General features: G+C 40.4%; 1 protein-coding gene across 2 annotated transcripts in view; it reads left to right on the top strand.

Annotated features, from left to right (window-relative positions):
* Nucleotides 1-1,073: 1,073 nt before the first annotated feature.
* The window catches only part of COL9A1 (collagen type IX alpha 1 chain), an 80,469-nt gene continuing 57,037 nt past the window's right edge, over nt 1,074-24,505 (top strand). Inside the window, exons 1-7 of one of the 2 annotated variants that reach the window (XM_032484459.1) lie at nt 1,074-1,253; nt 3,483-3,879; nt 19,423-19,506; nt 20,201-20,221; nt 21,654-21,728; nt 22,028-22,063; nt 22,187-22,249. In XM_032484459.1, the coding sequence (XP_032340350.1) occupies nt 3,538-3,879; nt 19,423-19,506; nt 20,201-20,221; nt 21,654-21,728; nt 22,028-22,063; nt 22,187-22,249 (621 nt within the window). In that variant the 5' untranslated portion in view covers nt 1,074-1,253; nt 3,483-3,537. Of the gene's footprint in view, nt 1,254-3,482; nt 3,880-19,422; nt 19,507-19,950; nt 20,155-20,200; nt 20,222-21,653; nt 21,729-22,027; nt 22,064-22,186; nt 22,250-24,505 lie in introns of those variants that run through there. The other variant, XM_032484461.1, reaches the window with a different exon arrangement.

Here is a 24,505-nt window from a genome sequence, read left to right on the forward strand (position 1 = left end):
ATTTAAAAAAATTTTTTATGATGTGTTATATTTAATGAAAATTGAAACAAAAATAAAAAATTTATTAAAACAAAACTAAAGAATGAAGGTTTAAGCATATCTTCCTTTCTTCTAATGGATCTCACAGGATTAGTTAAATCAGAGGTGTAAAAAGGCAATGTATTTTATTTTGAATCACACACATATGAATCCAAATTACTTAGATGCATAATTATTTTGTGTGTATATGATGTGTAACATATAATTAATATTGTATGTGGAACTGCTGCAATTTCCTATTCATTTTTTAAAAATTTAATTTTATTATTATTATTATTATTATTATTATTATTATTATTATTATTTTACTGAAACATAGTCAATTATAATGTGTCAATTTCTGGTGTACGGAACAGTGTCCTAGTCATGCATGTACATACATACATTCATCATCATTTTTTTTCATTAATAAGAAATCGAACATAGTTCCCTGTGCTATACAGAAGAAACTTTTTAAAATCTATTTTTATATATAGTGACTAATATTTGTAAATCTCAAACTCCCAGATTTATCCCTTCCCATCCCCTTTCTCCAGTAACCATAATATTATGGCTTTTCTTTCTTTAATAAAATAATTAAACATGACATGAGACTCTCAGTGCTGACTTAATTTTCTCTTCTATAATTTAAGGTAAAGTCTGGACTGTCATTAACTCTAAGTTCAGTGATTGATAAACTCGAGGCCACACACGCACGCAGCCTTTCTGTTCATCTTTGTTGTTGCTCTTCTCTACATGCTTAGAGCTACCATGAAATATTTTTCACAGGCTACAACCAATGTCCCATATTGTCTGTCTCCTTGACTCCCTGCCTCCACAAAAACTAAAAGCTCTTGTTTTACTGGCAAGACTTCTTAAGATATGAAGGAAGAAGGAGGGAGGAAGTAGAAGAGAGAAGGAGAAATAAAAACTGGGGGAGGTAAGCCCAAGGGCTGAGATAGATAGAGTCCCATGGCAAGTTACTTAGACTCTTTGATTCAGTTAACTTCAGTTTAAAATTAGGAATAATAATGATGCCACTGGGTTGCCATGAAGAGTAAATATTAACAAATGGACAAGGCTTGAATGGAGCCTGGTACACAGTGGTGTTAGTGACGTGTTTACTGTACGTCGTGGAGAGGACTAGAGGAGAGACAAGATGCAGATGGGGGCCTTTGCTCCTCAGTAGATTCTTCCCTTTCAAGCTGCCTTTCAAATCTACTCATTCAAGAAAGGTAGGTACTGGAATTGCTCTCAAACAATGCATTTAGCAGGCTGTCTTGGTTTTTAAGGGAATTTCTGTGCTAGAGAATATAAGATGCAAGGGAGTAAAAAGAAACTATTAGCAGAATCTTCATGGGAGGGAGAGGACAGAGCTAATGTGACAGAGCCACAATTTATCCTCATTTATCTTTTCAATTTTTAAAAAATATTAGGTGCCACATAATTTTGATGCTTTTTATTCTACATTTTCAACTCATCCTTCAAACATGTTGTGCCTGTTTGCCTTAACAAATATAATCCTTAGCTTTTCTTTGGGTTAAGGTCATAAACAAATATTTCAAGGTCCAAAGACTTCTTATCTTTTATTCAAACCCTATGGTTCTTCTTTTAAGTTATTCTGTGCAGACTGTAACATAACGAAATAAATCATTTATACATTCAGCTTCTTTTAAATTATGTATGCTGTCAAGTTTACTTAGCGATATGCGGAGCATATTTGCAAGAACAGATTCTCAGGTGTTCAGAAAAGACAATGGGACTGACTGTTCTGTAAATTAGACTTGTGAGGGCTTTTAACTGGTCTTAGGTATATACAAATACATATATATATTTTTTACTAAGTTGAACACTGGAAGGAATTTTCTCTTCTCATCATGTTTCTCCTCTTACCTCTTACTGCGTTTGCCTAGTTTGAAAGCTTAACAGCATGGCGATCTTGATTATATTTGTATACACACACAAACATTTGCTTCCATATATATGGAGAAAGAGAGAGATGGATATTCTTGACGGAACAATGGGTCTATAAATGAATTGCTCTTCTAACAGCCCCAACCACTTCCTGTTTTTAAAAAGGTTTTAGCATTACATGGCCAAGTCAGAAGTAAATGAAGACATTTTGTCACATCCTACCTTCAGCATAATCTCTTTGCTCATTTAGCAGGGAAATTGGATGAAGCACACATTGGGAGAGGTCCTGCAGTTAACCTTACAATGTCTTGGAAAGGACTCATGAGAGGAAGTTACTGTGACTTTTAGAATCAAAACAAAGTAGACTTGTTTTTTCTAGGGAATGATGAAATTCTACAGCCTTGCTCAGCACATCTTTAAACAAATGTATAGGTGACACAGGTGTGTTTTTTTTAAAGCATAGAAAATTAATGCTTTAAGGAAGAGGAGACAAAACATTAGGATTTATCTTCCTTTTTGGAAACCCTCACACCTCAGCAATAACTATCTTGGACCCCCTCCCCAAAATTCTTTAAGTATGTGGTTAAATTCAGGTCAGTAATTAAAAAGAATACTCAAAAGAACATATCTGTAATTTAAATGGATACTTGCCAAATTTTGCCATTGAATAAAACTTTCAAAACTTATTTCCTAGCTCCCAATTAATTGAGATTGGTTAAATGAGATATATAAACTTCCATAAGGTTTTATAATTACACAGCAGGCAGTGTCTTATATTGTCATTAACAAACTTTAGCTTCTTTTCCAGAAGTTTTTTTGGAATAGGTTTATTCTGAAAAATCTAAAGTCAAAGGAAATATGACAAACAGAAGCTATAGTAAAAACAAATATCAAAATAGATATGTTAGCATAATTCTGGGAAAATAGGATAGTAAATAGCTCTTGTATGTTTCTTTTCTTCAGCTCCAAACTAAACCTTTTTAAATGTACATATTAAAACCTCCAGTGCAGTTGACAGACTTGGGGAGGGGGCAAATCCAAGCAATTATGGAAATAACAGATAATCCTAACATGTTATGTTAAAATAAAAATTTAAAAAGCCACTTTAATTAAAGGGTCTCAAAAACTAGTAGAGCTGATCTGAATTCCAAATGATCTCGTCTTTCAGTTGTGGAAGACTGTTGCCAAGAACTTTGCGAGAATGTGTCTGTTGGCGGAATACATTTTTCTTGGGTGGAATTGCTGAACAGTAGCCCTTTGGGTAGCATAAATAGTAATACTGTTGGGATTATGTGGCATTTGGGAACCCTTCTTACCCATGAGGGAGGTTTTTCTGCAATGTGTATTTTAAGGTGGAGCGTTAACGTACATGAATGATTGAACTTCTGTGAAGGTTTATGAACAGTCATGAAAGAACAAATAGTACATGGTTTTCCACACTGTAGCCTTTCTGTAGATCCAGCATCTAAAATAGCATAATTAGGAAACATGGTAATACACCTGGGTACAGAAAACAAGATTTATATTTACTGTCTTAACGTTTTACTCAGGCATTTGTATCCCAGTGGGCTGCCCGAAGAATACTCCTTTCTCACTACTTTCCGGATGACCGGAAGCACGCTCAAAAAGCACTGGAGCATTTGGCAGATTCAGGATTCCTCGGGGAAGGAGCAAGTTGGTGTGAAGATTAATGGCCAGACCAAATCTGTCTCATTTTCATACAAGGGACTGGATGGCAGTCTCCAAACTGCAGCCTTTTCGAATTTGCCCTCCTTGTTCGACTCCCAGTGGCATAAGATCATGATTGGCGTGGAAAGGAGCAGTGCTACGCTCTTTGTTGACTGTAACAGAATCGAATCCTTACCGATAAAGCCAAGGGGCAAAATCGATGTCAATGGTTTTGCTGTGCTGGGAAAACTTGTGGATAATCCTCAAGTCTCTGTTCCGGTAAGTGTACAGTCATACACGATGGCAGATTAAAACAAAACCAGGCTGGTAAAAATGAGAACCTCAGACATCTTTGATCATCCTCTAAATGTCTTAATGAATAGTTACTCACTTTTAAAAAGTCATTCGATTCAAGCAGTTTTTCAAAATGCCTTTAGTACCTCCACTGAGCATACCGTGCACTGGATGGATTGGAGAATCAGAGCAAGTTGAGTAGATGATTCCTGGTATAGAGGTGCGTACAGTCTACTTGGAAGGTGCCACATGCCCAGAATCCTTCTGAGGCCACTGGAAAGAAACTCATACTGGTGTGGTACCTACTGTGTTTATATAACCTATGGGAATATTCAAAGTAAGGTTGAGATGAATGGTGGATTCAGTGAGTCAAGAATTCCATGCTTCTTGGTAGCAATGAACCTTGAAATGGAAGGATCTGAATTGGTAAAAGAAGTGGGGAAGTGTCTTCTAGATGAGAGAAAGAGCATGAAAGGAAAAAGAGGTAGAAAATAAGATCTGGAGACTGGCTGGTTTGGATGAAATGTGTATGTGAACATGTGAGTGAGCGTGTGTGTGACGGGGTGGTGCGGGGGTGAGGGCTGCTAACTGCACAGTGTGGGAGAGGAGTTAGGAAGTTGTATGGCATCTGACGAGCAAGAATGAAGGTTATGCAGACAGCACAATGTTTATTTATTTATAAGTAGGTCTTGCATGACATAGGAAAAGATTTTAGAGATCTGTTCATGACTTTGCTGTAGAGACCCATGGATATAAAGATAAGGAATTATACAACGGCACATTAATTGTGCCAACTACTACCATATAGTTCTATTATTCTGAACTGTTAAACTTTTGCTGAACTATCCCTTAAAAGGATATTTTATAATATTGTGACAGGAATTTAAAAAATATGTCTTAGAGAGCTAGTGATATTTTGGAAAAAAAACTAAAGAATTTAGAGCTCAGTAAATAAACAATTTATGCCCTCCCACCCTTTTCTTTCTCTCTCTCCATTCTCTCTCGTATGGAGCTGTTAAATTCTAGTCACAAAACTCATATCCTGGAGTGCGGCAGGGGTGACGATTTCGAAAAGTTCCTGTGCAGTTGTCCAAAGAAAGAAAGGTTATCGGGCATCTCAGTAATGGAGTTGTTCAAATGACTCCTTTTCAAGGGAAGAATTGTGATTAGTGTGAAGGGTAGTGTGAAATTTCTATATTCTGTGATGGACAGGAGGCGATTTGTAATTGTCACATTACTGCTCTGGCGTGTAGACACTTGAGAAAGTATTTCTCCAACTAATGAGTTATTGCACCTCAAGTGGCTGGGTTAGAAAGCCAATGGGACCACTGTTGGGCCGTCTTGAAATTTTGTGCAGCAAGGTCTTTGCAATGGCACTGGAATGGTTTTCAGGTAACACTGGACTTCTGCCATATCTGTGTCATCTCTGGACCATGCATGAGGGGAAGTTACCTTAGGGAACCTCCTCACTGTGATGACTATCAATCAAGTATGTGTATAATTGAGTTATTAATTCATTGTTCCTGAGAAACATTTCGAGGCAGTATAATTCTGAATTCTGCATGCTAGGATGCTATTAAATTGTCTGATTGCCAGAGCGGTAAAGTCTCAATATGACTCCATTATATTATAGTCCATCCAATAATATTATGGAGGATTGTAGGTTTTCTGCCAAGTGAGTCTCACATCACAGTGGAGATCAGTTAAGACCCATTGTCTTCTATTTTATTCTGCCATGGGCAGGAAGGCAACAAGGAACCTGGCAGTTACCTTTTTGCTTTTGGTCCACCAAGGAGTTTTCCAAAGTCAACACACTGTTCATGTGGGAAGTATATGAAACAGGCATGACCAGTTTTTTCCTACACACTGAATTCTGATTCCACCACAAGGAAACATGAAAGGGAATTGAGTTTAAACGCTCATTAATGTTCCATATTTGATGATGTGGTGCTGGTCGTGGTAGTGATAATAACTATAACAGGTCAAGGTTTCAAGCTACAAAAATCCTACTTACATCCAAGGACAGTGATAATGTCAAACTCCAGCTTGTCACCAGATTGTGTTCTTCAATTTTTACCCTGTATAAGACAAAGAAGTAGAAAACTCTATGTAATAAATCCCATTTATGCTTTTTAGCACCTTAATAGCCTTAATACACCAATTTAAAGTTTTAAAAAATGCTTTTATTCCCATTAACTTATTTTATGCTTGCCACAATTTCATAAGACAGCAAGCACAGACAGGATTACCTCCGTTTTTCAGTTGAAGAAGTGACGTCATCTAGGTTTCTTGGCTCATAAAAACAGTGTCAGGCAAAAAAAAAAAAAAAAAAAGAAAAAATGAAAAAAAATCTAATCTACCTTCTTTTTTCTGTGCCAACTAACTTTCCTTTGAAAAAAAGAAAAATATGTGGAACCACATATCTTTTCATCTAAGGCATCTTGTGATTCTCATTTTGGAAAGTATTTGTGGTTTGCATAGATTTTCCAGAATTTACTTTGCAGGAGCAATAAAATAAATGTTTCGGCTTGTTTTTAAAGAAGGAAGATTGTACAGTATAAAACATGTCCTCAGACATTAGTCTTACTTGTTTATTCATTTAGTGAGCTTTCATTTGTGCCTAGACACTGGGCATAGGGAGTTAAACAAGTCACAGACCATGTCTTCCCCAGTTCAGGCTGGGAGGGGAAGCGCTGCAACAATGATGATATAACACGATCAGGACCAGGGGAGTGGACAGACGCACGGGAAAAGGCTCTTCACCCAGATCAGGGCAGGGAGGCATCGGGGTGGAGTTCAAGGATGTTTCCTAAGGGGCAGGGTGTCTGAGAGGAACCCGGGGTGGGGGGACAGTTACCCAGGAGAAGATAAAGTCCAGTGTTCTAGGACAACGGACCTTCATGTGGGAATTTCCATGTTTATGAATTTTTCCCTTTCTCAAGCTCTATTAGTTTTTCCAAACTGCTCCTCCTTTTTCCAGACTAAGAAGAGTCAAGTACTCATACAATTTCCTAGACAAACCCAACAGCCCGTGAGTGGTACCTAGGCCCTTGTTTGTATTTTATGGTCTATGATCTTCTCACTTTGGCTGAAGCTTGAAGTTGCTGCAGTTATGAAGTTGAGCAGTGACTACTTGTCCCTTGGAAGACTTACAGAGCGATGGAGAGTAGTATCTGTGTCTTCTGAGCAGGAGACGACATACACTGAGAGGGCAATTTTCTCTTCATTCAGAGTCAGCAAATATCCAGTATTCCTGGGGAGAAATTTTAAATGAAAATGAAATGTGCCAAGAGCAGGAAAGTAACAAGTCACAGTGTATTTTCCCATTTTTCTTCATGAAATTAGATGCATTCTAATCTTTGACACTCTACTTTAATTGAATACTTTTTTTGCAGGACTAATCCTTGCTTTGCTTCAGGAAAGCAAACATCCCTTCTAAAGGTATTAAAAGATGTTGAAAGGGAGCCCTAGGAGCCACATGATAAAAATGCAGTTGAAAATAGCGTTTGATGGAGCTCAGAGAGCTAGGAGACTCATTTATAGTGTGCTTGTTTCTGATTTGTCCTGATCTCGCCTATCTTTTGTCTCTTTCCCTTTTCTAAATTGGAAAAGGAAACCAATTTCAAGAGGTTTTCATGAGGCTTGCAGGATAGCTGCTCATGTGTCCTCCAGCTCAAACACCTTGGTGTCAGTCGTGGTTATTTAGTGGGCTCAGGGCATTTGCAATTTTCCCCAACGTACTGCCATAATACATTGTTAGTTTGATTTTAAAGCAATAAATCCCGTATTTCCCATTTGCCTTTGTGCTTGTATGTTAGGATGGTGTCATTTATTCTATGGCAAAGCTCAGTTTCCAGTCAGCATATCATAATATCATGTTATTTTATGACAGGTGCTTTATTGTTTGTTGTCAGCATGATTGCCCCGGAGAGTTATTTGGTTCGGCTCTATTAGAAAACAAAGTTAGCCTTTCTATCTTTTCAATGATCTACTCTAGGGGTTTGGGCTTGTTTGAGGGAGGATGAAAGTGTATGCGGCTTTACAAACACATGATTCAAACCCTTGATCTTTTTACCTGTGCATATTCCGAACAGACCAATCAGAACACGATTAATCAGACAGATACAGTGCTTTTGAAAGCACATTTGAAAGGAGTTGTTCTATGTGGGGAGGGGATAGCTCAGTGGCAGAGCACATGCTTCCCATGATAAGGTCCTGGGTTCAGTCCCCAGCAGTCAACAAATCAGTAAGCCTGGTTACTTCCCCCTCCTCCATTTTAAAAAAAAATGTGCTGCTTTATGTTATTTTTGTTACATTCAGAGAAAATGTGAATGCAAATAGAAAGGACCAGCAAAACTGGTGATGGAGGTGCTATCTGTCCTTTTCTCTCCCCCACAGAATAACATCATACTAGCCTCCCAATGTGAAAACAATGAAAGTTTCATGAATGGCAACATGGGAAAAATAAATTATGAGGTCGTGATTAATATTATGCCTGGCATTTGAGAAATATTGTAGGAAAGTTATATTTTCAGTGACTTAAGAAATGCATAATTGCTACTGTGCAAAATATCTACAACTTAAGTTTGCTTATTAAGTTCTTTTTGACAAGTACTTTTGAAGTTTCTTTTTATTTAATTTTTTTATTTGCATTCTTTTTTATTGAAGTATAGTTGGTTTATGATGTGTCAATTTCTGGTGCACAGCATCATGTTTCAGTTATACATGTTCAGTTATACATACATATATTCCTTTTCCTATTCTTTTTCATTATAGGTCACTACAAGATATTGAATATAGTTCCCTGTGCTATACAGAAGAAATTTGTTGTTTATCTATTTTATATATAGTAGTTTGTATCTGCAAATCTCAAACTTCCAACTTAACCCTCCCTACCTGCTTTCAAACTTATGATTACCAGGTGGTAAAGGGGGTGGGAAGGGATAAATTGACAAGTACCTTTTACAAATACTCTTTCTCTTGGAAGTACTAAATAAATACAAAAGAATGATAATATTATCTGTGCACATCTATAGAAAATACTTTTTATAACACTTTGGTGCAATCTGGTCGGAATATTTTTGAACCCTGTCAGTGTTTTTGGAGATAAACTCTAGCCTGTTATATTGTAGACTGTATTAATAACATCAGCTGGATTTTCCACTAGGTGGCAATGAAACGAGAACGTGCAGAAAGAGCTGCGAATACAGGAGAAGCCAGGACTGGGAGGAAGAAGTAGAGTAAAAACTAAATGATGACAAATTTGCTTATCATGGAAAATTGACAGTATGAAAGCTTTTTATTAGCCTCAACTGTGCCCATACTGTTGCAATTTTTTTAAAAATCAGTGCTATTATTTTTTCTATGTTTCTTAAAATATATATGAGCTAAGATCGTAAAGAAATCTTTGTTACGTAGACGGGGGTGGAGCTAGAAGGCGAGAGATGAATTCAGTGGCATTTTCTTTCTCTTCATGTTGATCTCTGTCTGGTTAGTTTCTGTGGTTACAGCATGGTGTCAGTAGGCTTTCAAAGCTGGAGGCAACAAGTCTATACAGTTCAGACCTGGTCAGTTTACCCATGAAGACAGGGGGAAGGGCTCGCTCTAAGTTGTAATCAAAGAAGAAGGCACATTCTATCAATTCTTTCTTTACTGTATTTCTTTCTCTTTTCTTTTTTTAATAGAGGCACTGGGGATAGAACCTAGGATCTCATGCATGCTAAGCACATGCTCTACCACTGAGCTATACCTTCCCCCACTTCACTATATTTCTTATCCTTCTCTATGTATTTGTTCATTAAGTTCGACAACTATTTATTAAACATCTGCTAAGCTATAGACAGAGATAAAAGCTGCAGTGGAGCTTACATTCTTTCCAGGGAGAGGAGACAGACAAAAATGAGTGAATGAATAAATGAATAGTTTGCCAGGCGGTCACAAAAGCTAGGAGGAAAAAGAAGGAAATTGGAGTGCCTGGATAAAAGCCTCCTTGAGGGGGAAAAACAAAACAAAACAAAACAAAACAAAACAACACTTAGCAGAAACCTGAAGGAGCTGGGAGAATTAGCCTGTGAAGACTACCTGGGGAAGGAGGCTTCTAGGAAGAGGGAAGATGAGTTAAAAGGGACTGGTGTTCATGTTGTCTGCTGTGTTAGAGGAGAGCGTGGAGACTCGTGTGGCTGGGATGAAAAGACAGAATCAGGCCATGAGGCTGGACAGGTGACATGATAGTGAGGGTGGGGGAGCTGTGGTAGCACTTTGATTTTCCTGCCACGTGTGAGATGGAAAGCAATTAGACAATTTTGGATAGATAAGCAACACGATCTCTTTAAATATCTGTTTGGCTGCATTTTGACAATATACTGTAGGGAGAGAGTGGACAGAGCACTTAGGTATGTCTTAAGAGGAGATTTTTTTTTAAAATTGAAGTATAGTTGATTTACAACATTGCCTTAGTTTCAGGTGTACAGCGTTCAGGTTTTTTTTTTTTTGTCAAATTATATTCCACTGTAAGTTATTACAAGATATAATGGGTATAATTCCTTGTGCAATAAGTAAATCTTTGTTGCTTATCTATTTGATGTTAGTAGTTTGTGTCTGTTAATCTCATACTCTTAATTTGTACCTCCCATCTTCCCTCTCCTCTCTGGTAGCCAAAACTTTGTTTTCTATGCTTGAGAGTCTGTTTCTGTTTTGTATATAGCTTCATTTTTGTATTATTTTTAGAGTCCACATGTGATATAATATAGTATTTGTCTTTGTCTGACTTACTTTACTTAGTATGATAATCTCTAGGTCCACCCATGAGCTGCAAATGGCAATAGTTTATTCTTTTTTATGGCCGAGTAATATTCCACCTCTTCTAAACCAGTTGTCTGTTGATGGGCACTTTGGTTGTTTCCATGTCTTTGTTGTTGTAAATAGTGCTGCAATGAATTTTGTGGTGGATGTATCTTTTGAAATAATAGTTTTCATTTCTTTCAAGATGTATACCCAGGAGTAGGATTGCTGGATCATATGATAGGTCTATTTTTAGTTTTTTAAGAAAACTTCATACTGTTTTCCATAGGGACTCTACCAATTTACATTCCCACCAACACTGTAGGAGGATTCCCTTTTCTTATGGCCTGTCCAGCATATAGACTCCAGCATTTGTAGACTTTTTGATGATAGCCATTGTGACTGGTGTGAAGTGATATCTCATTGTGATGTCTCATCACATTTCTCTAATACTTAGCAATATTGAACATCTTTTCTTGTTCCTGTTGGCCGTCTATATGCCTTCTTTGGAAAAATGTCTGTTTAGGTCTTCTACCCATTTTTTTGATTAGATTGCTTATGTTTTCAATATTGATTTGTATGAGCTGTTTGTATATTTTGGGTGTTAACCCCTTGTCAGTCACATTGTTTGCAAATATTTTCTCCCATTCCATAGGTTGTCTTTTATATTTGTTGATTTCCTTTTCTGAGCAAAGCTTTTAAGTTTGATTAAGTCCATTCGTTTATTTTTACTTTTATTTCTTTTGCCTTGGGAGACTGATCTAAGAAAATATTGCTATGATTTATGTCAAAGAATGTTTTGCCTATGTCCTCTTCTAGGAGTTTTATGGTGTCATGTCTTATATTTAGGTCTTTAAGCCATTTTGAATTTATTGTTGTGTATAGTGTGAAGGAGTGTTCTAATTTCATTGATTTACATGCTTCCCAACACCACTTGTTGAAGAGACTTTTTCTCCATTGTATATTTTTGCCTCCTTTGTTGTAGACTAATTGACCATAGGTGTGTGGGTTTATTTCTGGGCTCTCTCTTCTGTTCCATTCATCTATATGTCTATTTTTGTGCCAGTAAAATTTGTTCTGATTATCGTAGTTTTGTAGTATAGTCCGAAGTCTGGAAGGGTTATACCTTCAGCGTTGTTCTTTTTTCTCAGAATTGCTTTAGCAATTCTGGGCCCTTTGTAGTTCCATATAAATTTTAGCATTATTTGTTCTACTTCTATGAAAAATTTGTCATGGGTATATTGATACAGATTCCATTAAATCTATAGATTTCTTTGGGTAGCATGCTTACAATCAACAATGTTAATTCTCCCAATCCAAGAGCACAGACTATCTCTCCATTTCTTTGAATCATCTTCAATTTTCTTTATCAATGTTTTATAGCTTTCAGCATATAGGGCTTTCATGTCCTTGGTTAAGTTTATTTCTAGGGTTTTTTAAAATGGGAACTTTTAAAAAGCTTTCTCTTTCTAGTATTTCTTTATTTGTGTAAAGAAACAGAACATATTTCTGTATATTAATCTTGTATCCCACTACATTGCTAAATTCACTTATTAATTCTAGTAATTTGTGTGGAGACTTTAGGGTTCTCTACATAGAGTATCATGTCATCTGCAAATAGTGACAGTTTCACGTCTTCCCTTCCAACTTGGATACCTTTTATTTCTTTTTCTTATCTCATTGCTGTGGCTAGGACTTCCAATATATTAAGTAAAAGTGGTAAGAGTGGGCATTCTTGTCTTGATCCTGAATTTAGTGGGAAGGCTTTCAGCTTTTTATGGTTGAGTATCATGTTTGCTGTGGGTTTGTCATAAACGGTCTTTATTATGTTGAGATATATTCCCTCAATACCAACTTTGGTGAGAGTTTTTATCATGAATGGATGTTGAATTTTGTCAGATGCTTTTTCTGCATCCATTGAGATGATCATGTGATTCTAATCCTTTGTTTTGTTAATGTGATGTATTACATTGATTGATTTGTGTATGTTGGACCAGCTTTGTGATCCTGGAATGAATCCAACTTGATCATAGTGTATGATTTTTTTTTATGTATTGTTGGATTCAGTATGCTAATATTTTGTTAAGGATTTTTGCATGTATGTTCACCAAATACATTAGACTGTAATTTTCTTTCTTTTTTTTGGTAGTGTCTTTATCTGGTTTTGATATCAGGGTGATGGTGGCCTCACAGAATAGGAATTTGGGAGTGTTCCTTCTTCTTCAATTTTTTTGGAATAGTTTAAGAAGGATAGGTATAAATTTTTCTTTGTATGTTTGATAGAACTCCCCACTGAAGCCATCTGGTCCTGGACTTTTGTTTGCAGGGATTTTTTTTTTTAATTACAAATTCGACTTCACTTTTAGTGATCAATCTGTTCAGATTATCTGATTCTTCCTGACTCAGTCTTGGCAGACTGTACGTTTCTAAAAACTTGTCTATTTCTTCTAGGTTGTCCAATTTGTTGGCATATAACTATTCTTTGTATTATTTTAAGATTTTTTTTTTGTATTTTTTGTGGTATCTGTTGTTATTTCTTCCTGTTCAGTTTCTTATTTTGTTTATTTGTGTCTTCTTTTTTCTTTTTGAGCCTAGTTAGAGGTTCATCAATTTCATTTATTAAGAGGAGATCTTGAGAGGTACTGCAATAATTCTGGCAGGGATGGTCTTGGTTAAGAAGAAAGTGGTAGTAGTGAAGGCAGTACAAAGTGGTCAGATCCTGATATATTTTGAGGGCAAAGTAAATGAAATTTTAATTGTAAGAGAAAGAAGAAGAAAGAAGAATGGATGAATTGATATTTTTGGTGTAAGTAATTGGAAGTGTAGTGTTTCCATTTGTTGAGATGGAAAGACTATGAAAAGAGCAAGTATCAGTGTGAATATCAGCTGTTGGTTTGGAATATCTAAATTTGATCAGGAGTTCGATACCTATTAGACATCTAAGTGAAGTTGCTGAGCGTGTAGTTAGATACGTCCTGGAGTTCAAGAGACAGGTCCAGCTGGGAGTAGAACTCTGAGAGCTGTCAACATATATGTGGTTTTTAAAGCCATGAACCAAGATGAAATAACTGAAAGTTGACTGTAATAGAGAAGCCCTAGAATGGAGCCCCAAACAGCCAACGTTTAGAGGTTACTGATGTGAGGAAGATTCTGCCAAAGAGACCAACAAGAGCAGGTGTAGGAGAGAGCCAGGAGATCGGGGTAATCTGAAAGTCAAGGGAAAATAGTATTCCAGGGAAGATGGAATGGTCAACTCACTCAAATGCCGATAGGGCAAATAAGATGACTATTGGGAGTTGATCATTGGATTTAGAAACCAATGGGGCTGATTTTGAGAAAAGACCCATTGGAGTATTGGGAGTGAGAGCCCGGTCAAAAAGGGTTCAAGAGAGAACAGAAGGGAGAGGATTTGGAGGCTTCTGAGTTTTGTACGATGGGGAGCAGGAAACAGGGTATGTTAGCTAAAGGAGCATATGGCATGAAGGGAGGATTTTTCTTTTTTTAAGTTGGCCAATAACCAGGACATCTCACTGTAGCTCAGAGTGTAACGCTTCTTGATGCTCTACTACAGATCCTCCCTCTGCCTCAACGGATCATCATTTATTTCCACATCCGTCTCCTTGGAAAGCCCTTCTGTATCAAGACCACATTTCCTCACCTCTATCTCAGTTGCCAAACACTATTTGATGACAATCCAATAATTATCTACTCGATAGTATTCAGATTTCTTAGCTTGACATTCAAGGGAGAAACTCTGATGCCTACTCTTTGCCACAGTGAATTTGCTCTCCCCTCTGTATGTCACGTTCCACCCTTGTGCCTTGTTATTGTCACCTCCTCTCTTCAGAACTCTATCCTTTACCCTCCCCATCTCTGCTTGTAAAAATCTTAGTGTTACATGTTTTATGATGCCCTTCTTGATGACCTTAGCCAGAAATGTATCTTTCTCATCTCAACTGCTGCCATATTTATTGTCAAAAGCATTTTCAGCTTAGGCACTGTCCTACATACTAAACATTTTTGTGTCTTCAGTAGTATCTATCTTGAAGCACACAAATGCATTATAGTAAAGATATGTTGAATTAGAAATTAAGTAAATGACTTCTTGCCAGGTCTGTGCACTCCAAGTCTACTACGTTCCCTTTCACCATTCTACCTCTGCCATTGGTGTGATTCTGATGTGTTCACTCAGATTTAACCGCATTCCTGGCACTAGGCCTGGAACTACATGGCCTAAACTACCTAGAGTTGGAGAAATTTCTGGTTTTGTAGCAGCTCAAAGATTCCTGCTCAGCAAACAGGAAGCTTCACTTAGAGAAGATCCCTTATGATGGTGGAAACCAACATCTCATCATAAACTGAAAAGAAGCATGAGATCTGTGAGTTCAAGTATTTCTTTAAATCTTTGTTGCCACTGATGACAAAGATCTCAATGAAATATGTCTCCTGTTAAAGAATTTATCTGTGAAGAGCTGATTTTTAGGCATTATATATAAAACTTAATCATAATAATTCAGTCTGTAAAAAATTAAGCCTGTGCCATTCTCACTGAGTCAAGCTCCATAGTTTATCATTAGAATTCTCTTTCAGGAGGAAAATAGAGTTGTGTGCTATTAGTTTTTGTTTAGTTCTTAAGAAGGGCTTAAATACTTTATTAATATTTCTCAATAATCCAGCAAAATAAGTAGAAATCAGTAGCCCTATTAAAAGAGTAGAGTTGGGGCCAAAATTCCTTGTTTTAATGTATTGTCAGCTGGACTTTTTCTTAGGGGATGGAATTATACCTTAGGGTTCTATAGGAACGAATTAGATAATAATGAATCTGGGCACACGTAAGGTAACTTACACTCACACAACTCAGTTTTCCTTGAAACAATGGAGAAGTATCTTATGTTGCAAAAGAGGTATTTTTTAAAGGTCATTTTATGTTCTGTTTAATAGATTAAAAAAACTTTTTTACTTTTTATTTCTCTGCTTTTTTCTCAAGTGTCACATACTGTGATACCATTGCAGGGAGCAGAATATGTTTGGTTTTCCTAGCATGTTCCCTTAGTGCCAGATTATACTGGGACTTCAAAAATGTTCACTGAAGAACTAAATAGAAATATTTGCCATGTATATTTTGTCAGTGGGTATCCAAAGAGAAGAATGATTCCAGGTATGTAAATGGAAAACACAGAAATAAGCATTTTAAATGTATAATGAAAGTGACTTTATCAAGAAACTCTACCAATCTTCCTTCAAAATAATTAGCATAAATACCTTATGATATCACTTATATGTGGAATCTAAAAAAAAAGACACAAATGAACTTATTGACAAAACAGAAATAGACCCACAGATATAGAAAAAAACCTTATGGTTTTGGGGGAGGGGTGGGAAGAGATAAATTGGGAGTTCGAGATTTGCAGACACTAGCTACTACATATAAAATAGATAAACAAGTTTATGCTGTGTAGCACAAGGAACTATATCCAATGTCTTGTAGTAACCTGTAATGAAAAAGAATATGAAAAGGAAGGTATGTATGTAAATGTATGACTGAAACATTATGCTGTACACCAGAAATTGACACAATGTTGTAAACTGACTATACGTCAATAAAAAAAAAAAAACTAGCATGGAAATTGGAATACATATTGCATGCCCTCAAACAGTTTTTGTGTAGATGATTATTAGTGCATAGGTGGTGTTTACATGGAAGCACAGATGTGTTCAGAAACTTCTCATCTGAGTGGCACTCTGTCACAACCCTGCCTGCATCCACAGATGAATTCCATTCCATTCCTGCATTATTCTGTACTACAGTTGCACCTTGTATATTTAAACAGGGGTACTAATTTATTCAGAGAGAATTACATGTTTGGGAAAACAGTTTAATGAATTACTTTGCTTTTTGCAATAAGTAACTTTAATGAACTATCTAAACATAGATTTCTCAGTTAGCCATACAATTAAAGTTTCTCAAGGTGATTAGGGTATAAATTTTTTTTTTGAGGATCAAAATATCACACACATACAATGCATACCTAGTTTGTCCTCCATAATGTTTTTATATAGAAATATTTCACAAAGATTTTACAACATAGTAAATCATTATGTCATACTACAGAAAGAAGAAAAAGATTAAACCTTGAGGATCAAGAAAGTGCTCGTAGCAACGTATTGCAGTCTCCACGAAAGTGCATGACTGCTTAAGGCAAAGGACCTCTTTGGTACTGGCATGCTGCAAAATGTTTTGCAAAACAGTTTTTAAAAAATGTATGCCTAGTTTGATACCAACTCATGAAGGGCTTAATGAATACAATTGTCTGACGGGTTTCTCTTATTTTGAGAGTTAGGGAGGAGGAGACACATTTTCTTAGTCTGGTGAAACTTCTATCTGGTCATTGAGGAAAAAGAATTAGAACTTTTTTTCCTGTGTGATATTTTGTCATACACATGAGTATGTAACTGCACGTAGAAACAGCAGCCAATTTTGGCAGGAACACTAGAAATTTTGCTTCTGGATATGTTTCCATAACAAGCAAGCAAATAGGGAAGGGTTTGAATTCTTATGTAAGTTTCTTAGTCTATCTAGTTCTGAAGTTTTCTAGTACCTGATGGAAAAAGGTTTACGTGGCTTTAATATATAGATCTCTCTTCTTTTCTATTCATCTTAAATACAAATGTTCAATTACCAAATGCCCTGATTACCTGCTTAGAAAAATCATGATTCATCCTGGAGATAGGATGTATTTTTGGGGGAGGCTGACTGGGGTGGCACAGAAAGCCCTTATTTTACAGTCAGGCACATTTAGAATGCCAGCTCTGACATTTACTAGCTGTGTGACCTGTGGTGAAATCACTTGACCTCTCTGTGCCCCTTTACCCATGTGTGAGCGGCTTCAAAAGCTGTTGGAGGCAGTGACAGGTATTTAGTAGTCATTAAGGAAAAAAATCCCTCTTTCTTTTTTTTAAATCTTCCTTTGAAATTGTCCACTTCCTTTTAAAATTTCCAGTTTAGAGCAGAACCAAAAAAAGAATATCCCCCTGCCCCCAAGCCAACAAGACTATTCTGATTAAAAATAAAGTGTTTGGTAAAGTGATTTCCTTAGCTGCAAGATATCGTGCGGTTTGGAAAGCAGTTCTTTTGTAAAGGATGCCAGTAGGCTATGGTTAAATAACTCACACCAAGAATACACAGATCAGTATCGTTTTCATACAATTTGTAGATAACTTTTTTTTTTTAATGGAGGCACTAGGGATAGAACCCAGGACCTTGTGCATATTAAGCATGTGCTCTACTGCTAAGCTGTACTTCCCACCAGTAGATAAGTTTCCATTTTAAAATATGTCTTGATTGAGCTGCTCACTTCCTTTTCATCCCACTTAATTGTTTTTTTCAGAGGTCCACATTTTCTGGAGAAAAGTCATGGTAGGGTTGAGAGAAACAAGAAAAATGGAGAAAGAGGAGAACTCCAGGGCAGTTAGAATCATGTGAGAAGGGGTAACAATGCAGGAGCGTGAAAGCTTGATGTCTTAGTTTCATCCCTTTATAAAATGGAAAACCTCCTTTTGTTTAACTTTCCCTTCCTTTATGGGTAGAAGGGAAGGACTTCATCTTTCATCCTCTCCAAATCTGAACCTCAACTCTGGATGCTTCTGTACCAATGGCAAACATGTCTCTAACTTAACTTTAGATCCAGTAGATGGAGAGTCCCTTTGGCAGGAGAGAGAGTGCAGATTATCATTGGATGAAAGAAAAGAGACGTTATGTTATGTTACTTTATATTTAGATTACATTTAGATTCAGGACCTGGGTACTTAACTAGACATTTGCATAATGCCAAGAGAATCAGCTGACCAAAAAATGAGGATCTGATTAGAAATGTCTAGCAAGGAACTTCCTCAGTGAAGAGGGACCAGCGCGGCCAGTGGTGGCAAGCTCCTGTGGGGTACACCATTGTTTTTTCTTTTTTTAATCTTGTTACCTGAGGCTTTCAGATTCAGACCTGGCCATTCTTCCTTTGTTCTGTTTCTCTTCTGTTCTGTTCTTTCTACCTTAACTCCTAATAAAATGTAAGTAATGATCTAGACATTGTATAGCAATTCAATCAGTGCATAAGATTACATAACATTGAAATATTTTTTGATTATCTTGTTTTTTCTCCTGAGTCCTAAATTTCTCTCATTCCCTCCACTTCCAGACCTTCCTATTTCCACTTTAAGCTGGGACCACCCCTTGGCGAATGTCTTCTCCGGCATGTTTCCCAGAACCCGATTTTCTTTTCTCTACTTTATTCCTGGCTGCCGCCTCTTCTGCTGCCTCTAATCTTTTCCCATGTGCTGTCTTAGTGCACACACCCTCTGTGGTGTTCAGGAGGCTCGGGTTCCCATCCAAACTCTGATACTTACTGGCTTGTGCCTAGGGCAGCTCTCTGTTCTGTATCTCATTTTAATAGAATTTACCTCTTGAAGGTCATGGTGAGGACAGAAATAGAAAGTCAGTGCCAGCGGTCCTGTCCAGGACTAAGTGGAGCACTGCAGAACTAAAGATATCTACGTCCAAGGCCAGGAGAAATATGGGGCGGGCTCATTTCCACTGGAAAAATTGTATTCAAGGAACGAGAGTCCTGCTGGGTTGAGATCAAGTTGGTGACCAGACACTGAACAGTTGGGCCACACTCACAGACTCACCTCTCTATTAAATGACCCTCTTCTGTCCTCCAAAGGAACCTGAACTGACAGTCTGCTCTCTTTCTCCAGTTTGAACTTCAATGGATGCTCATCCACTGTGACCCACTGCGACCCAGGAGAGAAACTTGCCATGAGCTGCCCGCCAGGATAACAGTGAGTCCCTGGAACGCCAGCAAAGGCCATGTGCTCCAGTTTATCTCTCTCCGCCTGCCTAAACTTTCTCACTCTCTTTCTCCCAAGAGAAAGGCTTTGCCGGACCAACCAGATAGACATTAAGGAAGCACAGGCCCCACCCTCAGCCTGGCGGGTAGAAACACCTCGGGGGTTTCTGGTCCTCCCTTGGGTGGCTTATGAACCTCCCTTTCACCCTCCCAAACATCTCTCCAAGAACATTGTTGGTCTAGTGGCTCGCAGGTCCCCCGAGGAGGCGCTGAGGACAGAGAGGCTGCCCTGGGGCGGGCGGGGCGGAGGCAAAGGCGAGCCCGAGCGGGCCGTGGGGAAAGGGTTAAAGGGGACTGTTGTCATCCTATCCGGCCTCTGGCCCGCAAGCTCTCCTCCAATCCCCAGGACCCTCTCCCGGGCCATTCATAAACCGGAGGAACTGACGCCTCCCCGGCTGGGGCAGCTTTGCAACCACTACTCCCGGGGGCGCTCTTTGAGGGGATCAGTGCCTCCGCGGGCGCGTGGTGGGGCCGGGCCGGGCACTAGCCGCGGGCGGCCGGCATGGCCTGGAGCGCGCGGGGCCGCGGGGCCCTCGGGCTGCGCCTGCTGCTGTCGGGGCTCTGCTTGTGCGCGGCTCAAGTAAGTTGTGCGCCTTCTCACTGTCTCCCCATCTTTTCTCTTCCAGTCCAGTCAGATCACCGACCAGGTAAGCCGGGGAAGAGACGCACTGGCATTTTCCAAGCGCACACACGGAGAGGCTGGCGCGCAGCCGTCGGGGGGAGATTGCGGGGACGGAAAACGCCGAGCATCCCTGGGGCTGCGGGGTCCCCATGCTCCCTCCAGCCTAGAACACCTGCTGCGAGCACGGTTGGCGGCGGGGGCCCTAGATGACCCCTCCGCCCGGGAAAGGGCGCCCGGCCTCCTGCAGGCTCTTGCGGTGGAGGCCGGGGTTTATTGTTCAGCCTGGCAGTTCCTTCCCCTCCCCTCCCCCATCCTCTTCCCTTCCCCTCCCCTCTCCCAGTTCTCTTCCCTTCCCCTCCATCCTCTTCCCTCCCCCATCCTGACTCAGTCTACAGCAGGCCCGGCGGGAGGAGGCGGGATTCCAGAGACGCGGTTGCAGCCCCCCTTCCTGCTGCCCCGGCCTCGGATACAGCCCCAAACCTTGCGTCTCGCCCGCGGTGCCCGCCGCTTGCGTTGGAACCCGCAGCCCGGGCTCCCCTCCAAATTTCTGCAACTTCCCGAAGGCTTGGCGTCTCCCCCACCGCCCCCGAGAGGACCCGGGGGGAGCGGGGGAGCCAGCGCCGTTTTAGGTTTCACTTACAAAGACCCCATTGTAACCTGTCTGGTCGCCCGAGATTAGCAAAACAAAGTTTCCCTGATGAAATGGAAACTTAAAAATGTCCTTTTTTAAACTCTGAAGAGAGGAAAAAAAATTCCACATTCCTTAAGCAACGTGCCCATACTATTTCAGATGCCAGCATCCCCTTTGGCACCATCCAAGTCTAGCCGTTTGCAACCCATGAAAGGGATCACACCCTAGGGTCAGTCTGCGAGAGAGTGTCACTACTGTCACTGTCACTGTCACTGTCGCTGCAGGTAGAGCTAAAGGGGGCCAGGCGTTCCCTGGGTTCACGGCTTCTCTGCCCCATCCTCTCTTGTCTTTCCCTTAAGAGTATCCCCCTAGTTTTTGCTGAACACAGAAGGAATTACAAAGTGATGCTGTAATTGGTCTGGGGTGGAGCGCCTCCATTCTCAGCGGTTCCGTTTTGGCCAAAACTCTGACCTGCAATTAACCTGGATTAAATAGTGTTATTCAGCGACCACCATTTTCATGATTGAATCCCTTGACAAAGAGACTCTCCCTTCCTCACCCCCTCCCCCATCCCACCTTGGTTTAATGCTCGGTAGAGGTGAGGACCCCACTGTCAGCCTCATGCAGAACCTTGCGGAGACGGAGAAACCCGCGTTCCCTTGCACGTTTGAGACGCATATTTGGTTTAAAAAACCCAGCCTCCACAGGGCCGCGTCTTTTCTGGGTGGATGGGAGGGGGTGGGAGGAGGGAGGGTTGGGGAACCCGCGCCCAGTCTCACATGGTTGTCCTACGTGCTTCTCTAACCCCTGTGCGCTGTTTTGTCAGAGAGGCCCCCCGGGCGAGCAGGGTCCTCCCGGGCCGCCGGGCCCCCCTGGAGTCCCCGGCATCGATGGCATCGACGTAAGTTCCATCTCCAGCCCCCTTGGTTCCTCTGATCCTGCGCTTCCCTACCCTTCCTCCAGCAGCTGGGCTGGGTCCTTCGAGAGGGCCTGGAAGCCCCCCCCCCACCCAAAGGCAGAGCTGGATGTGGGTGAGGGTTGGGAGTCCTGGCCTAGAAGCCTGGGGGTTTTCCGAGAGAGGAGGTCAACGAGTCCTGTTTGGTCCCCAACTTGCACTAGTTTCGCCCTTCCCCGAGCGGGCTTCTCCCCGTGGGGTCCCCAAATCACGGACTATACTGCCTTTTCCTCCTACCCCTCCAGGGTGACCGAGGTCCGAAGGGTCCCCCAGGTCCCCCGGTAAGTTGATCAGCGCCTTGGCGCTCCGCTTCCTTCCTTTCACCTTAGTCTGCAGCCACGTGCGTCCCAAGAGTCTCAACTGTGCATCTTTTTCTCTCCCTGCCTCGCCTTCTCCCTGCCCAGGGTCCCCCTGGAGAACCGGGAAAGCCGGGAGCGCCAGGCAAGCCTGGCACGCCGGGCGCCGACGTGAGTAGACGGTGCTGGGGAGCGCGCATCGTGTGTGTGTATGTGTGTGTGTGTGTGTGTGTGTGTGTGTGTGTGTGTGTGTGTGTGTGTGTGTATCTGTGTGTGGGGTGGGGTGGGGGGAGAGAGAAAGACTGGGAGATACTGGAGGGATAGGTGCTTGTGGCGGTATATGGCCCTGGACTTGACCTTGCCTCCTGGCTGGGCACAGAGGCAGCATTTTCTGCACCGGGCTCTGAGAGGATGGAGGTCCCTCGCAGCCCCCTGGGGAGGGCAGGCAGGGCTGGCATTTCCTCCTCTCGGAAAACAGCAGTGGAAAACAGCAATGGTTACCCGGTGCCTGCCTCTTCCAGTCCACTCCCGGGTCACGCCTGTGAGCTCTCATGCCTGTTTTGGGCACAGGGGTGCCGAAGGAGGGGGAACCCGACTAGCCTCGGCCGGGGGGCTTGGGAGCAAGCTGTCTTTGCTCTTGCTCTATCCCTGGCACTCCCTAGAGAAATTTGGAAAAAGAACCCGTAGGCAGCGGAGGGGATAGAGTGCGCCTAAATCCCGAGGAAGCGGAAAAAAGAAAGATGCGCTTGAGGGGAGAAGGGTCTGAAGGGGATGGGGATGTGTGGCGGCGGGGCAAGGGCCCGGAAATGGTCAGTACACATGCGATAGGAAATTCGGAACTCGTTTCCTCTCTTTCCGCGGTGTTTCCTTGGCTGGCATCACCGACAGGAATCAGCTGACTAGCGTTGTTTGACGACTATTGGAACCAACAGCCTTTCCCCAATTACCCACCAGCTCACCCCCCTCCACCCTCGAGTGAGAAAAGCTCAGATGCAGAGCTGGATGGTAAACCCAACACTAAGGAGGATTTCTTTAGAGTAGAAAGGACTTCAGGCCGCCTGGTACATTGGTCATACTTATTGAGGTCGCTCAGTAAATACTGCCACTGGGATACAAAGTGAAGTAGAATATGACACCTGCTCTCAGAGAACGGGTGATGCTGGGCCCCTCAACTGTCCTTCAAGTCATCATTTTATGTGGTTTCCCCAAACCAAGAACTTGTCTACATCAACAAAATTACCTGAAAACCTATATTTATAAATTCCAAGAACTTTTGACTGGTGTTTAAGACAGAGCCTTCATTTTGAGGGGGAAAAAAAAAAGCTAGATTTTAGGGTTGCTAAGAGATACTTCATTAAGATTAGAACGATGAGGTGCTAGTCATTGCTTTAGGAGATAGACTTTGTTGTACATTTCAAAGCCCCTTGTTTGAACTTTCTATGTTTGCAAGGTGGCAGTGCTTGAGGCCCCCCGGGGACTAAAATTTGGGTAATACAAACAATATCAAACTAATAGTTGTCTAATACAAACTGAGATGATATAACTTGTTGGCTATCAAGCTCTTCTTTGTAACACTGTGAATTACTTAAAACTGTCAAATCAGAACAGAAAAGTCTGATAAATACAAGGCCGCTAAATAAACTAGTAGCCCAATAGAAGTTGGATTTATTTCTGCATTCTTTTGAAATTTAGACCTTGTTTTATGTGAAAAGGAAATAGATGATTCAATGACTATTATTATTATTATTAATTTTTGAGGCAGTCAAAGGATAAACCAATCACCTGAAGTCTTTTCTCACTGTTGAGTTGCCGTCATATAAGACAGAAGGCTAGATTTCTATGCATTTCAATTTAATGGTGCCTTTGTAGCAGTATCAAGAAATTCTTCTCTACCTATTACTGTAAGGTCATAAAGACAATGCCTTGTTTTACTTTGTAATTTCCACACTTAGAAATTTTGAATAAATGAATGAAACTTGTTCAGAATCTCTAGAAGTGCAATGTAAATAACATTTACAAATAGTTTTTTTTTTTCTTTGTCTATAGTTGCTGCACCATCATGCAGGACAAATCAGATTTCGAAAGTTAAAAAATATAACATAGTAAAGCTTCTTATAGCGTAGCACTTTGCCCCTGAAAGGTCCTCAGCGGGAGAAACTGATGAGGGCATTGAATCATCTGTTTCTTGGGATCACAAAGGGAAGCAAGAAGAAAAGGAAAAGAGAAAGGAAAGAGTGAAAAGGGAAGAAATGCATGCGTGTGCCAATATTTTAGACATGGCAGCAAAAAATTAACTGAACTACTTTGCATTTGTGTAGAACATTGTTTTTTCAAGTGCAGTCACAAACATTCTTTCCTTTAATCTTACAATTACCTGAAAAGCAGATTTGGCTAATGTTATTCTTCACAGATAAGGAAACAATAATT

This window comes from Camelus ferus, chromosome 8 (assembly GCF_009834535.1).
Source record: "Camelus ferus isolate YT-003-E chromosome 8, BCGSAC_Cfer_1.0, whole genome shotgun sequence".
Classification (NCBI taxonomy): Eukaryota; Metazoa; Chordata; class Mammalia; order Artiodactyla; family Camelidae; genus Camelus; species Camelus ferus.